The 17,339-nt window shown below is 37.6% G+C and overlaps 1 protein-coding gene across 26 annotated transcripts in view; it reads right to left on the reverse strand.

The window, feature by feature from the left end:
• cacna1aa (calcium channel, voltage-dependent, P/Q type, alpha 1A subunit, a) overlaps positions 1-17,339 on the reverse strand; it is an 80,848-nt gene that overhangs the window by 47,642 nt on the left and 15,867 nt on the right. For 24 of the 26 annotated variants that reach the window (XM_057346258.1, XM_057346252.1, XM_057346255.1 and 21 more), the window contains exons 1-14: positions 8,121-8,243; positions 7,155-7,270; positions 6,857-6,910; positions 6,407-6,481; positions 4,747-4,953; positions 4,457-4,569; positions 4,047-4,159; positions 3,226-3,357; positions 2,956-3,028; positions 2,752-2,869; positions 2,596-2,663; positions 2,190-2,296; positions 701-751; positions 57-189 (exon numbers count right to left, since the gene is read on the reverse strand). In XM_057346258.1, the coding sequence (XP_057202241.1) occupies positions 57-189; positions 701-751; positions 2,190-2,296; positions 2,596-2,663; positions 2,752-2,869; positions 2,956-3,028; positions 3,226-3,357; positions 4,047-4,159; positions 4,457-4,569; positions 4,747-4,953; positions 6,407-6,481; positions 6,857-6,910; positions 7,155-7,270; positions 8,121-8,191 (1,431 nt within the window). In that variant the 5' untranslated portion in view covers positions 8,192-8,243. Of the gene's footprint in view, positions 1-56; positions 190-700; positions 752-2,189; positions 2,297-2,595; positions 2,664-2,751; positions 2,870-2,955; positions 3,029-3,225; positions 3,358-4,046; positions 4,160-4,456; positions 4,570-4,746; positions 4,954-6,406; positions 6,482-6,856; positions 6,911-7,154; positions 7,271-8,120; positions 8,244-9,195; positions 9,300-10,886; positions 11,075-11,163; positions 11,317-12,484; positions 12,577-17,339 lie in introns of those variants that run through there. The other 2 variants (XM_057346269.1, XM_057346262.1) reach the window with 2 other exon arrangements.

The raw sequence follows: 17,339 nt of genomic DNA on the forward strand, positions 1-17,339 counted from the left end.
TGGAGAGAAAGAGCAAGGGCAGAGCAGGGGATGTGGGAAAAATGTATTCTGCTCACCTTCCAGCGCTCTTCAGGCTCCAACTCATTGTAAAGAGCCTCTCTGCTGTTCATCAGGGTCTGCCTTCTCAACTCAATGGTGCGCTGCTCCCATACTGACTTACAACCTTTATGGTTCTTCTGTTGCTCTTTACTACAGGGAAAACGAGAGAGAGAGAGAGAGAGAGACATTTACAGTAGATCTGAGGTTGATAATCATCAAAAGGGTAAGGTGAGCTTGCAGCAGCTACCACGGGCAAAAATGCCCACCTACAAGCTACCAACTATAATTTGTTAAAGAGGATGACTGCACCGCTTGAGTCAAACTCACCCACAGAACACACATATAAAGAACTACAGTATAGTCACTCTGGGAGTGAAAACATCACAGGCGCCCAACCCTTGAAGCAAAGCATGTGAAGAGAGAAAGTCAAGAGCTAGAGGGAGAAGAGCAGGAGGTGAGAAGCAGGATGAAGGAGAGACGAGGAGCCATAAACCCGTCCCATCCCACCCCCGCGGTCTGTGACGGAGCGACCGGAGAACAGAGCAGGAAGCGGCAAACAGTACCAAGGTGGAGATGCACATGTTGAAGGGGCTGATGGGAAAAGAGTGGGAGATGTGGGGAGGTGTTTAAAAAAACAGAAAGAGTATAAGTAAATAAATACCAGTCCAGAAAGTGTTCTGTTGCGTCGAGACGCTCAGAGTTTACTGTCACGCTGAGGAGGGAAACAGCATGTGAGAAACGTAGAAACATCAGAGTCTCTCATTCACATACTCTCTATAACACAATGTGAATGTGTTTGTATTGCTTCTGCCACGTTCTGTTTTTTACAACAGTTTTCTCTGTGCTTTGTGTATTGTGTTTTGATGTTGGAAGGATCTTTGTCTTTTGGTTTTCTACAGCATCACACTTCTATGGATCATCCATCCTTCGTGTTATTCTGATTTTGTGCTTTATATTATTATTTACTTATGCATTAAGGCAAAAAATTATACTTTTCGTTTCTCTGTTTTAGGGAAACATTCACAGAAAATATATTCACAGTATCACAGATACACACATATTGTATTTCGTCTGTGATTGTGAAAGAAAGTTGTGTATATAGTTGTGAGAAGACAACAGATGAGCTGAAATGGTTGAACACACACAGAAGAACACAACCTCAGCGATGTTGACAAACTGCAGAAAAGAAGTCTGCTGATCTAAAGAGCAACTGCTCCAGGAGATCCCATCTGTAGTTTGCAAAGGGGGGTCGACATAATAATTTACATAACCATTAAAGCTGTAATCTGTAACTTTGCCTCTGTATCACCATTTCTGTGTAAAACAAAAAATGTCATGTTACTTTACATATCTATGTGTGTTGGAATCTGACCTGACAGCTGAAATTAGAAATTCTTTTTTGAAGTGTAAAGCTACAAATCTGGGTAAGGTAAGGAGACAGTTCTGAACACTTTTTAGTTTTGTACTTGTTCAATAAATTATTTTTTAGCTTTAGTTTGCTCTACTTAGTTTTCTTTTCGTATGTTAAGATTTGAATGTGAACCAAAAATAATTCTGTCAAGTTGTTTTAAGTCTGTATAAAAATTTTTTTTCTGTCGAACATAAAGAAAGATTTTGGAAAAATGTTAGCAACTGACACAGAACAAAAAAATTACACAATCATTTTCCTACTATGGTAGTCAATGGTGCCTCAGAATTATCAGTTGCTAACATTCTTCCAAATATCGTTCTTTGTGTTCATCAGAACCAAGACATTTACAGCAGGTTTGGAACAACTTTTGGGTGAATAAAAGATGACAGAATCTTCGTTTTTTGGTGGACTATCTCTTAAAGAGAATTTGTGTGTTTGACCAAAAGTGCCTTTGTAACTATTTATTTGAAATAGTTTGAGAATCATCATGCGTGTAAATTTTCTATAGATTTGTATGAGTACAAAAATAAACAGTAACTCATTTTAGACTGAAACAAGAGAAATGTTAAACTCCTTCATTCAATCGTTTTATATATTTGTGTGTGGCTGAACAAAAAACAGCTACACAAACTCTTAAGACTTATAGAACAAATATAAAAAGTAGACACAAGGTTAGTGGTATATAGAATATGACAGCATGACAGAAAGTGAGAGCGAGGATAAAGAGAGAGATACTCACGCTGCGATGGAGAGGTTGGCTGCAGACAGTGGGCTGACCTCAGCAACTTCCTTTGCCTTCTGAAGAGCCATCTTCTGATTGGCTGCCTGCTCTTCCTCCTGTTCATCCTATACATGGAAAAACGAAACATATCGCCTAAATGTGATGTGTTCTGGTACGTGGGAGTATAATGGATAAACAGTCTGAAATAAAGAGAGCGTGAGAGAAACAAAGTAATTGAGAATGTTTACACTGAGCTGCAATTTCTGACTGAATCAACAGAACAAAAAAGAAAAACGTACCCTTATTACAGGAACAAAATGTATTTGCTTTGTTAAACTTAAACGTATTTTTCCACGTTATCTTTTGCTGCTTTGGGGAGGAAAGATCTTAAATATAAGCTTGATCTGTCTGTGCATGTGTTTACCTTAGTCAGCTCTTGCGCATTGGCCAGATTGTCCACAGCGATGGCCAAGAATACATTGAGAAGAGTGTCTGATCGCAGATGGTTAAGGAAAATCACATTAATACCTCACTGCCGTGAACATTTATAAATTGCATTTAATGTTCCGTGTTTGGATACAGTTGCCAAAGAGCGTCAGAACAATGAAGAAGACCGAGAACACCATGCCCTTTCTGACTCCGCCCTGAGACTCAATCCCATCATACATCACCATGTTCCAGTCTTCACCTGTCAGGATCTAAGGTGCGAAAAACAATTTCCATCATAAAGCCATTGAAAGTTTCCAGAACAACCATACATCGACTGATAGGCACATGTGCTTACCTGAAACACTGTCATTATTGCTGCAGGAAACGTGTCGAAGTTTGTTGGTGGTGTGCCGGATTCAAAATTAAACCTGAGTGGAAAGATTTGTTGTTGTATTATTGGTACACATAGTCTAAATGCAATGACCACAATTCACTGTGTAAAAATAACTGGTGTATTTTTTAAATGTGCTGTTATGATACATTCCATTGTAATGACACATTTACCAAGGAATTACAAATGATATGTTTGCAATATGGGTAAAAAAAGGGTTAGTGTTGTACTGACTGTCCTCCAAACAGCTGCATGCCCAACAGAGCAAAGACCACGATGAAGAGAAAGAGGAGGAAGAGTAAACTGATGATGGACTTCATGGAGTTCAACAAAGACACCACCAGGTTCCTCAGAGACGCCCAATACCTGAGAAAGAGAGAGAGAAGGAATGAACAAAAATGAAGAAGTTTAGTCCTTCTTAAGAAGGCCACGTTACAGGGTGAAGAGGGATATTTGGTTGAGCAGTCATTGGGTTACTCACCAATGTATTTCATTTATTCAATACAAATAGAAACGTGGGAAGGACTTTTTATGTACATGTCAACCATCAATATCCTTAAATTGATAATTCACTCAAAAATACAATTTTGTCATCAATTGTTTACCCTCATGGGGTTCAAAACCTGTATGTGACTCTTTCTTCAGTGGAACACAAAAGAAGCTATTTTGAGAAATGTCTCAGAGGTTTACCAGCATTTTTCAAAATATCTTCTTTTGTGTTGTGCTGAAGAAAGTCATGCAGAATGACATGAGGGTGAGTAAATGATGAAATTTCATTTTTGGGTGAAGTTTCCCTTTAACCTAACATACTGGAGATCTTGTCATATACTCCTGAGGAGAACAAAGTAAATGGCATACAGGAGTCTCCAACAACCTCCAGGATAGCCCAACAGATGAGATTCATAAATCTGTCCCGTTTTAACATACACAAATGCAATGGATGTGCCAATGCATCTAAAGACACTTAAATATACACACAATCCTTTGTGTCGGAACTATAACTGACAAAAAGTGAGACAGAGACGGACGTCGGACTCGAGACACGAGAGACTCACTTGGTCACTTTGAAGATCCTCAGTAACCTGAGAGCTCGCAACACACTGATCCCAAACGAGGTTCCTGGCTGGATCATAGCCCAGAGCACCTCGAAAATGCTCCCACAAATGACCTGTCCCACACACACAAAGACACGCACATACATACAACACACACATTTAAAGCTCATTCAAGAACAATAAGCCACAAAAAAACAAAGCGCCTTGAACAATGGCCAACACTAAGACAGACTTGCTTCTCGGTGGCAGTGATTTATACACTTTTCAGTTACACAAACCAATTTTAGTAACTGTATCAAGATCTAAAAGAGGACCGAGCAGCTGCTCTAATGCTCAGGTTTCCCCAAAAGCGGGTTGATTGTGAAGAAGAAAAAGAAGATAAAGTACAAGGATGGAATTGATAAACTCACAATGCAGTCAAAACAGTTGAAGGAGGAGTGAAAATAAGGCCTGGTTCCCAGCCCATACATCTTAATACACATCTCTGACATAAAGATCCCCAGAAAGATTAATTCAGCAAAGTCTGGATGCAGGAGCAAGAGGAAGAAGAAGAAGAAGAGAAAGAGCAATACATTCATCTACTGTATCTGTTAACTATTTTAGAGCACAGAGAATGAATACTTCACAGATTCAAAATCTCCTGGCCCAAACTTTATGTGTGCCTGCATCTTATTGATGAAAGAATGGTGGACAGACTTACAGAGGAAATCTGAGAGCAGGTCGGGCTGGTCGTAATGCACGGCAGCTACGCACAATGTGTTGAGTCCCACCAGACACAGCACGATCCAATAGAACGCCTGCGATTTAACTATGCGCCTTATGAAGAATCTCAGTCGGCGCTCCTTTTTATGGAAGGAGGAGCCCTCCAGCCTGGAGCTCTTCAGACTGCCCCGTGCAAACGGAGAACCTGACGGGCGGAAGATAACATGAGTGCTAGAAAACACAAAATGCCCTGTTCAATAAAAACTGCATGTTAAAGAAAGAAGTCATTTAACTTTCACACAAAGTTCACAGTTCAATCTGTGATTAAAGGGATAGTTCACCCAAAAATTTTAATTCTGTCATCATTTACTCACCCTCAGAATGTCAGTAACCAAAAAGATCTCATCCCCCATTAACTGCCATAGTAGGGAAAATAAACACCATGGGAGGAGATCTGTTTGGTTACTGACATCACTTCCTAATATCTTTCTTTGTGTTTAGCAGAACAAAGAAATTTTCACAGGTTTGGAACAATCTGAATCGGACATAATTTTTATTTTTGGGTGAACTATCCCTTTAAGTGCATCAAATGATGGAACAATGACTCCTATACTGTAGGTGGCTGCTGTATACAATTTTACTGACTGTTTTAGCTAGCCATGGTATTTAAATCTTAATTGGATAATCACTGTAATAGTGCCCTAAAACCTACCATGGTGTTTCCATGGCATATTTTCTATGGTAATACATATTTAGTGATAATATCTGTTAAGATTATAATCTTACAATTAAGTGATAATAGTCACAGGGTATATGGATATCTCAGGCCTGTGACTGTATCAATTTTTCACTTTAAGATACTGTAATTGAGAGTTTTACTGTGCTACACAGTATTAGTGTGGTATTGTTGCCTTTAATATTTTTTGTGATGCATTATAAAAGATATATAGTCGCGGAAAAAATTAAGAGACCATTTCAAAATTATTTTCAGTTTTCCTGAATTTACTATTTATAGGTGTGTGTTTAGGTAAAATGATCATTTTTGTTTCATTCTGTGAAATACTAACAATATTTCTCCCAAATTTCAATTAAAAATATTGTTTCTATTTGCATTTATTTGCAGGAAATGAAAACTGGATAAACAGGTGATAATAACAGAAAAGATGCTCTGTATTTTTCCAGACCTCAAATACTGCAAAGACAACACATTCACATTAACTGTTAAGCAATACAACAGTACATGTATTTTATTCATGTATACGTTTTTTATGTGATCACCTCAACTTTCATCACAGTTTTTATGTGTCTTGTCATGTGTTTTGGATTACTTTATGTCACTCCTAAGGTTTGATTTTATTGAAATTCTACAGACACTGGACTGGAATGACCACAATACATCTAGAAATGCTGAATAAATTATAATTGGAATGGTCTCTTAAAAAAACCCACGGCTGTATAAGTAGGTTTTGTTTACACCTGCTCTCCATAAGACAGGCCTGGTTAAAGCATTCAAAATCGACAGAAGCTACTGTGATTTCAGATAAATATAAACAATTTGTAAACAATAAAATTATACTGTAAACTGTATTACTGGATACTGCCACAAGTCTGTTTGTTTCTGCACAACATCTGTTTGTGTGTCTCGCTCTAATGCACACCTATGTCACCATCTCCATCCTCAGCGTCAAGCATGTCTGCTTTACTCTTCTTGATGGTGGGCCTCCGTCTTGAGCCTGTGTGTCACCAATCACATAGATTAAAAAATAACACGTGTAAACTGCAATGCATTTCACCACAGACAAACTGACAACATAGCTGAAGCGAAAAGAGTAATAGATAAATAGACAATAGATAAAGAAATAGCAAACATCATCAGGTATGCGATATATACTGCTACACTAATGTACAGTAAATGTGCTCATGAACACTACATTAACTCATGAAGTATACAATATCACCCTCTCAGCAAAGCCAACATGCAATTGATATCTGTCTTCCTTTACAATGAAAATCAACACTTTGTCCCAGTAAGGGAGTACAGAGAGATGGGGGTTGGTGTATGTGGGGGGTTAGAAAGGAAGGAAGGATGGAGGAGTTCATGTAAATACCATCAAAGGGCATCCGGTCATCTGTGTCATCCTCATCAGCCAGAATCACTTCTTCTATACAGAATTAAAGATTGATATTTTAAACAACATACTGAAATTGTGAAAGTTGCTAACTAAAATATGAGTCCGTTAAACATTATTATTGGACATTCTAAAAGCTTTTGTAAAATATGGGTAAATTAACAGCAAATGAAATCATAGCAATAGCAACACATTAGCTGTATGTTCCAACTAGTCAGTGTCTGTATTCATGGCTATAGCTGCTGTCTAAAGTATTTAATGGCTCTATGACATTTACCTGCTTTGCAGATCCACTCCAGATATCCGTTTAGCTCTCTCTCTATCTGCTGCTGACGCCTGAGCTTCAGAAACTCGCTCCTGTTCTCCACCCGCTCCCTCTCTTTGGCAAACTCTCTGTATCACACACATGCACATTAACATGCAACAAACACACTATACGGACTAGTGATGGACAGACACTGTATGTCAGGTGACATTTCGCCATTTGATATCATCAGAGTCACTTAATAAAACTCTGAAAGATTTTTACAAGTGTTCATTTTTATGCATAATTAATAGTGTAGTTAATTCAACACATTTCACCATCTTTCCCAATTCAATTCTCAATTTCCCAGTTTCCTTGGTGTTGAAAATCTGAAAAGGTTATTTCACCCAGGTCTATATGGCCATCTTGCTCACCTAATACTGGCTTTACAAGACCGGAGTACACTCAAAACAAATGCTTTTAAAACAAAATGTCCACAAACTGTTTATTAAAGATGGGGTAACACACGTAATTTCTGCCAATCTCATATTAATCCTGAGTACCTATACAGTAGAATTGCATACGTCGTATCTTCGAAGAGTATTTAGTTTGATCAAATTTATAAAAGAGAGATACAGCTATATGATTATTTCCGGAAAAAGACAAGCTGCGGGAGGGAGGCAGGGGGACGGAACTACAGCACCTGCACACAATGCATCATCGCATTAATCCCTTCGTGTTTTTTACATTATGCACGTACACAGATATGATTTAGTTTGACTTACCGCGTGCAAAACTCGTTTTTTAACAAGTTGACCATGTTAAGCATGAGAAGCCAGCGCGTTCAAAAGTGTAAAAAAGTGCAAAGAATGCAAGAAATAGCATGTTACCCGATCTTTAAAGAATGTACTGTACCAGCTAGAGAATGTATCAAAAGTGGCCAAAACTTGAGAACACAGCATACACACAGACACACTTCCTGAGAGAGACGCTGCTTACCCTGACAGCACACCCAGAACAAGATTAAGCATGAAGAAAGAGCCGATGATGATGAGAGGGATGAAGTACATCCAGTTCCATGCACTCCCCGAAGCATCATTGCTCTGTAATGACAGAAAACAGCCCAGGCAGCGCCATGAAGTGGCAATATAGTGTATTTATCTGGTTTCTTTGCATCTGTCTTGAAATCATTCTACACAGCCTCTAACCAACATTGTTAAGTTTTCAATACAATCCGTGTAGTTTTACTCTTAAATATGCCATTTCTCTTGTTGAGGGAATGTTGAAATGTGACCTTACTAACAGAGGATGAGAGCATCCATGGGCGTACCATGACAGTTATTAGGACACCGCATACCATGCAATGTGCAACCTGAGAGCGGCAACCATCTGGCTGGGACTGCTTCATCTGTGGCATGCACATATGGGTGCTCCACACCATTGCATCATTCCACAACAGAAGGCCATCTTGAGTGCCATTGCTCCAATGACTGTCTCCAGGGAAGGAACCCAGGATACAAAGCCCAAGTAAGACACAACCCAAAGGATATGAAAATCTATGCAGATTTGGCTGTTTGGGTTTTCACATGCTTGGGCAGTGAAAGGTATTAAGGTTTTAGGTTAACGGTTATTTATAATTCTAATTATTTAAAACAGCAAACACTGCTATATTCACAGTTTCTGTTTTCCACCATTGTTTTTTAGCCACTTTCATTTGACACTGGCCATTTCTATTTTGTCATAGCTCATAGACATTCTCCATGCCCCTGTTTCTGTCTTCTTTAATTCTGCCCCACATTTTTCTTCCGCTTTGACTCACTGCATGTCTAAGAGCTCTGGAAGCCCATGTATGTGCGACAGGCTTCTTGCAGTTAAATATTCATAGGTTTCTTTCTCGGCAGCTGTAAGAAAAACTTAAGTTGAGAGAGAGAGAGAGAGAGAGAGAGAGAGAGNATAGCATGTTACCCGATCTTTAAAGAATGTACTGTACCAGCTAGAGAATGTATCAAAAGTGGCCAAAACTTGAGAACACAGCATACACACAGACACACTTCCTGAGAGAGACGCTGCTTACCCTGACAGCACACCCAGAACAAGATTAAGCATGAAGAAAGAGCCGATGATGATGAGAGGGATGAAGTACATCCAGTTCCATGCACTCCCCGAAGCATCATTGCTCTGTAATGACAGAAAACAGCCCAGGCAGCGCCATGAAGTGGCAATATAGTGTATTTATCTGGTTTCTTTGCATCTGTCTTGAAATCATTCTACACAGCCTCTAACCAACATTGTTAAGTTTTCAATACAATCCGTGTAGTTTTACTCTTAAATATGCCATTTCTCTTGTTGAGGGAATGTTGAAATGTGACCTTACTAACAGAGGATGAGAGCATCCATGGGCGTACCATGACAGTTATTAGGACACCGCATACCATGCAATGTGCAACCTGAGAGCGGCAACCATCTGGCTGGGACTGCTTCATCTGTGGCATGCACATATGGGTGCTCCACACCATTGCATCATTCCACAACAGAAGGCCATCTTGAGTGCCATTGCTCCAATGACTGTCTCCAGGGAAGGAACCCAGGATACAAAGCCCAAGTAAGACACAACCCAAAGGATATGAAAATCTATGCAGATTTGGCTGTTTGGGTTTTCACATGCTTGGGCAGTGAAAGGTATTAAGGTTTTAGGTTAACGGTTATTTATAATTCTAATTATTTAAAACTGCAAACACTGCTATATTCACAGTTTCTGTTTTCCACCATTGTTTTTTAGCCACTTTCATTTGACACTGGCCATTTCTATTTTGTCATAGCTCATAGACATTCTCCATGCCCCTGTTTCTGTCTTCTTTAATTCTGCCCCACATTTTTCTTCCGCTTTGACTCACTGCATGTCTAAGAGCTCTGGAAGCCCATGTATGTGCGACAGGCTTCTTGCAGTTAAATATTCATAGGTTTCTTTCTCGGCAGCTGTAAGAAAAACTTAAGTTGAGAGAGAGAGAGAGAGAGAGAGAGAGAGAGAGAGAGAGAGAGAGAGAGAGAGAGAGAGAATATGTGGCAAGGGGCGAGATTATAAAAATGAAAACAAGAATTAATGTTAAATTATTTCATAATAAAATTAAGAGATTTTTTTATTATTAAATCTTTTTGTACTAATGTGGAAATAAAATCCTGATGTGTCCTAGACCCTTTCTGTCAATATGTACAACCCTTTTAAGACTTTTTTCTGAGGTCACGTGAAATCACCATCTTCAGACTAATTTCTCATTAACAGATCATTTGAAAAATAAACCTTTAATCCTTCAGGTGAATCCGCACTTAATTTGCAGGATAGATTGATGTGGCATCAGGATTAAAATGGTCCCAGAGGAAACATCATTAATTCGTAAAACTCAACCACGGCATTGACATAACCGCGCTGTTTTCTGTCACGGAGGGGTGAAACCACCTCAGTGCACTAAAAAGACTGCTCTCTGTTTAGTGTGGACTGGCTGCTTGTGAGTGATAAGACTGTAAATGCACTGCTCTGCTTTTGACAGATTTTGCTTACTGTACGTCTACATGGCTGAAAGGCAGCGATTAGGTGGACTGGCAACTTTATGATATATTTAAAGTTTGTTGAATCAGCAATTCTGTGCCATGAGGATTAATCAAAACCAAAATAAAAGAGTAAATATAGAACTAATTTAAAATATAGTAAAACTGAATATGAAATGAAGACTCCAAAGAGTCAATGTAAAACATTGTAGTGTGACTTACATAGTACAGCAGGTCGGTCCAGCCCTCCATGGTAATGCATTGGAAGACTGTGAGGACAGCAAAAAGGATGTTGTCAAACTGGGTAATACCATAGTTAGGTCCTAGCCAGTACAGTCTACACACTGTTCCATTAGGACAGAGTCGAGAGGGAGGATCATCCCCACATGGAAACTCCTCACGGATTTCACCTAATAAAAACAAATACAATTTTACATTACATACTTGATGGAAATCATGGACGAGGAAGTCAGCTGGTGAAAAGTTTAAGAACACCTACCGGTGTTGATGTCAAAGCAAGTGGTATGGAATTTGCCCATGTAGAACTCCAGACCAATGATTGCGAACATAAGGATGGCAAAGAAAAGCAGCAGACCAATCTGCAGCAGCGGGATCATGGCCTTCATGATGGATTTGAGCACCACCTGCAGGCCTGGAGAACAAGCACATTGGCAGTTTTTTTATAGGTTGAAAAAACAACAATAACAAAAAAAAAACGTTTTATGGGTTTTAGTGTTTTTAGAATATGAGCCTGAATGTACTGTTGAGTTTCATTTATAAAAGCAATAAATGAAGGCTTTTGATGAAAGAATTTGCATCAATATGAAATTTAGCAAGTAACAGTAGAAGATTGACTATAAAATATTCATTCTTTTTTGTATTACTTATAGCAAAGAAACCAAACAATATATCTTTAAACAACAGATAAAAATTCTAAAGCAAGTTTACAAGGACAATCCCAAAAGAGATAAAGTGTAGTCTCATTAGTAACACAACAAAAAGAACAACTTGTGTCTATATCTTTTTTGTATATATCAAAGTATGCTTTGGCTGGGTAAAATCTGTTATAATTTAAATGATACTTCCCTTACCTTGTTAGTTACTATATATTTAAAGGGGAACCTTTTCCAATCAATACTCAATTCCACTTTCCCTAGTACCACATTTGGAACAGTAACAAGTTCTTTTTGAAAGTTTTTTGATGATGGTTGTGATAAGAAAAACACTTTTCCTACTGGGGTTTCAAGGATCTAAGGGGATAGATAATGTGTAAGGTGACTTAAAAGCATAACTGCACCTTTTGGAATGGGATCCATAGCAATTGAAAATGCTCTAGGTGTTACTGGAAAATTATATTTACCTAAAAATTCTGTATAATTTACAATTAAACCTTCTGAATTGAGTCATTGGCAGGTTTATAAAAATACATGCAACATACATTTTGCGGCATTACACATTTCAAATAAACTTAAAGGGATAGTTCACCCAAAAGAAAATTCTTTAACCATTTATTCACCATCATGGCATTACAAACCTGTATGACTTCTTTTTTCAGCAGAACTCAGAAGAAGATATTTTGTTATTATTATTATAACATTATATATGTTGGGAACCAAACAACACTGAAATCCATTTTATGGACACAAAACCTTTGCCTTTCGTTTTCCACAGAAGAAAGACTCATATATAAGATTTAAACCACACAAGGGTTAATAAATGATGACAGAATTCTTATTTTGGGGGGAACTATCCCTCAAATCAATCATTATTTATTACTGTCTGCAGCATGCGATCCCTTAACGCTAAGTTATGATACTCACTGGGAATCCCAGACACCAGTTTAAGAGGTCTCAACACTCGAACAGCACGCAGGGTCCTCAGGTCAAAGTCCGACCCCACTGTGGACAGGATTCTTGAGAGATGGACAGAAATCAGGGTGGGAGAGAAGCCAATGTCAAACAAAAATAAACAGCTGCTTGTGTATGACTGTCAGACTGAAGATGAGCTGTGCAAACAGAATGCAAAAATGACACACTTCACCTTACAGTAAAACACCAGTTTATGAAAATCTAAATAGTCCCAGACTAACCTCACAGCGAGCATTTAGGGATAAAGTCAATGTTCATTTTTAACACTGATTAAATGAAGGTAGATGTTTTCAAACTACCAGGAGTCATCAGTTAGACATCAGCATTACAGTGTGTAGTTGTGAGAGTATAGACACAGTGAAAATAAGCAGTGGGCAGTAATAGTTTCAGGCAGAATGAAACACACCGGCAGTCCCCCCGCAGAGAGAATGTCAGAGGTCCATGCAGAGAGAATAGAGATAAATGTGAGTACTGCTGCTTTGCATTCATGTGACCTTTATTTGTGCTGGAAAGTCACTGGAAACAGATTTTCTTTAGTGATAACATGCGGAGAAGAACAAAGACACAAATCCAGCCAAATCAATACAGCGCTGCTGATAGCAAAACACATGACACGGGAATATAAATCACTTATCAGCAAATTTGCAGCACACACACACAGACATGGAAAGGAAATATCCATTTTAAAACGACGTGAAGCATGTCAGGAGACAGTAGTTTTCCATAAACATTTATGAAACTGACCCTTGCCTTCCCTTTTACTACAACAAACTATAAAACCCACAAGGCAGAGAGGACACATATCAGAGAAGTTGATATTTTGTTAATATTAATGTGAATTTAAGAGGGTGGATGGAAAGCAGGATGAAACATAACGGGAAAAAGAGAGAGAACAGAGAAAAGGGGAGGAGGTGAAGGAAGTGAGCCAGAATGAGCTGGAGGAAGAGGTGGTGGGTGGAGCTAAATGGAGAGGTAGAGAGTGAGAGGAAGATGCTGACTGGTTGATTTATTCCCATCTCTTCACCTATTTATAGACCTGCAGTCTGTGAGCTACCACTGTCAGCTCTTCCTGACTTATTATACAACACTTTGTCTGACCGTCTCCACCACACACAAACACATTTGTTTTTCTAGCCTGGTGGTGACTGTCATCTGTCATTTTTATAATACACTAATGACATTTTCTATGCTAAAACTTTACCCACACCCCTAACCTTGACATAGAATCGATGCATGTGTATGTTTTTTTTCAAATGTTTATTAAATGTAATTGTTTTTGTTTACTAAACTGTTCCATACAATGTAGGCAACACCAGACCTCGAGACACACACAACCACACTGTCTTACCTATACATACACTAGACACATCAGCAGCATACACTATTGCAGACACATACACCACATACACATATATAGCCGCCGAAAAAAAGAGACCATTTCAGAGACCTTTTTTTATGATTTTAAAATTCAATATTTATAGGTATGTGTTTAGGTAAAACAACATTTCTCCCAAATTTATTGATTTTATTTGTAGAAAATGAACATTGGAGATACAGGTCAAAAACTCAAAATAACAGAGATGATGCTCTGTATTTTTTTTACCTCAAATACTGCAAAGAAAACAAGTTCATTTTCACTTTTAAGCAATACAACAGTAATATTTGTACATGTATGTAAGAAAAGTTTTAAAAAATGTATGTGATGACCTTGATTTTTATCACAGTTTACACGTCTTGTCATTCTGTCAGTCTTTCACATTGCAGTTGGATGACTTCATGTCACTCACTCCTGAGTCGTGGAGTGTGGAATGACCACAATATCTAGAAATTATTGAATTTGAAATGAAAATTAGGAATGGTCTCTTAATTATTTCCGCGGCTATAAGTACATATACAGCATGAATAAACATATTCACATAAATAAAAATGTTTAATGGTATTAGTGTAATTTGTTAATAGTATTAACAATTTTCAGAAAAGCAGACCACAACAATGAGTGGAGCACCTTTGCTACAGTGGGCTCGGCTATTTTTGGCTATTTAAAATAACTTAAATAATTTGGTAAAGTGAATTGTAATTTAATAAAAAAATACTGCAAGTATTGTTGAACTCAAATGCTTTAGAATGTCTGCCAGCCAATCAGAATCAGGCATTCTGTTTTCTATGCCATAGCATAAAAATAGATAATTAATCTAATTCATTTACTTAATATTTAGTTATCAGTTATTGGTAAAGAAAAGGTTTTTTGCACAATAGTGACATATATAAGAGAGTGTGGTAAGAAGATATGTTAAATCTTACTTGTGCCTTATACAAAAAGTTTGTCTTAAAAGGTTTATACATTATTTCTTAAAAAAACATTTTGTCATACTGTAAATCTACTTGATAGAATGTTGTGTAAAGTCTATTAAAAGAGTGCAAAATACTGTATATAAACTACTGGACTGATAGGATCTTTCAGGTTTGTTGGATGGTCTAGCGATTAATGTGGGTTGTATAGACCACTTAGGAAGAGGTAAACAATGCTGGGCCAACGCTGGACCAGAATAACTTCCCGTTTAAATTTTTAACACTTCACAAATTGTTATACAAAATACAACCAGCGGAACATTTATAACAGAACCAAACCGTTAAACTAATATCTTTAAGATTTAATCATATATATATATATATATATATACAGTATATATATATAGGATTTAAAAATAAAAATGAAACCTTCTATGTTTAAATATATAAGGGAGGCAACATGACTTTGAATCCAGCTTGTGGCAGAACACTAAACTGAATGTGCTGACACAGATGACCATGTTTGTGGCCAAAAAAGGACGTGAAAATATTTGAAAAATTATTGCTACTGAAAACCAAGACAAAAATCCTGATTGCTGGTTAAGAAAAAAAGAGCCCCAACGAACCTGGCAGAGGGGGATTATGGGATACAGATGGAGACTCACAAACACTCACAGGTGGTTACACTGCACTAACAGTGGGCAGCCCACTGGGAGGCATCTGCCAATCCATCTTCCCACAATCCACCCCTCACACTGTGAGCGTGAGACAATGTGTATACAGTTGTGAGTGAGAGAAAGGGAAAGCAAGAGGGAAAAGATCAGTGCATGTGTGAAATGTTTGAAACAGCTGAAATAATACAGAAAAAGGGTGGAGTGTTTCATGTGGCAATGAACAGAACATCGCAACCGCATAAAAACCAGGAAGACAGGGTGTCATAGCATGTTCCACCTACATAACTGCCTCTCCTAATGTGAACATCCAAAGTATAGTCATGAATACACTTGCAAGTTTTTGTTTAGAATTAGATGATAAAGATGCATCTCGGCTGTTTCTAACCACAGTCTTCCTCGCAATACACCATATCCCCATAGCAACCGGTAATTCCTCATTCAGGCAGTTTCTACGGTTACTGGGCCCTTCTCATTCATAACTGTTACCATGGGAACAAGGGCCATTTCTCATTGATAGAATCTCAGCATCACTGCACTAACAAGGCAAAAGGAGTGGTCTGATGGATTTATAAGCAACCTCATAGCACTCATGTGTTTTGCAATTGCCTAATTTACAGTGATCAATTGCTTTTCCAGTAATTATTGGAAAGTATATAAACAGAATGCATAATCTGTTGAGAGACTATATGAAATGGATAATAAAACTATAGGAGACACAGATTAAAGCGGTTTATAGACAGTTTCATCTTAACAACATAAACAAACGTTTCTGCGCTTGCACACTTTTGTGACCCCAACTGAACCCCTGGTACACATCCACAAAATAATAGAGTGCCTGTAGATTATTTCTGATAACAATCAAAAGAAACAGAGAAGAACCGTTACTTGGCTAAACTTGTCTCGCCGATATTTTTCAACAAATTTTTATTTAATAAAATGAATATACAACAGAATTCAACAAATCGTTTATTTAATACAATTATTATGCAGTAAAATAATAATACAAATTAATATGAACATAAATCAAATATAATATAAATAGTTATATTATTAGAAACGATAGCCGAACACAAACCGGAAGTAACTTGGGGTCAGGCGCACACTCGTCCAATGAAACGGTCTATATACGTAAACAAACCAGCTCATACACACATACATATGCAGAGAAAAAAGTTGCTCAAATGGCAAATTTTTGCATCTTCAGTCCTGAAGGACTGTCTCAGTGTCAAACTGTCTCAAGGTCAAACCCCACCAAGGTAATATACAGTAGATGCATGACATATTTAACTAAGCATAGAAGTGAACTGCTCACTGATAATTTAATGCACGTTATTACAATAAATAGCTCCTAATGGTGACTTTTTATAATTAATAGACAGCCGAAAATTGCATACTGTAAGTGGTACAATAAACTGTCCGTTTTAGAAGAAAATTCTGTATTATTGCTATAAAATAATACATTTAGGGTTTTTTTACCATTTGTTGCACAAGACATTTGGTAAATATACAAGATAATATGAGTAGAGAATTTGTTTAATACATTTTATTTATAAAGCCGGTCACATTTCTTTGGGATGCAACCCCAGTCAGAAATATATTATTGTAGTATTGCAAGTTAACGCATTTTTTGAAAGGAATGCATTGTTGCGCTAATATTTTCAACATATACTCATGTCGTGTTTATAAACAGCTTCCATATTAGACACACTGTGTTAATGAACTCCATCAGATTACTATAGAAAGAAAGAAAGAAAGAAAGAAAGAAAGAAAGAAAGAAAGAAAGAAAGAAAGAAAGAAAGAAAGAAAGAAAGAAAGAAAGAAAGAAAGAAAGAAAGAAAGAAAGA

Source organism: Triplophysa rosa, linkage group LG11, assembly GCF_024868665.1.
Source record: "Triplophysa rosa linkage group LG11, Trosa_1v2, whole genome shotgun sequence".
NCBI classification, from domain to species: domain Eukaryota; kingdom Metazoa; phylum Chordata; class Actinopteri; order Cypriniformes; family Nemacheilidae; genus Triplophysa; species Triplophysa rosa.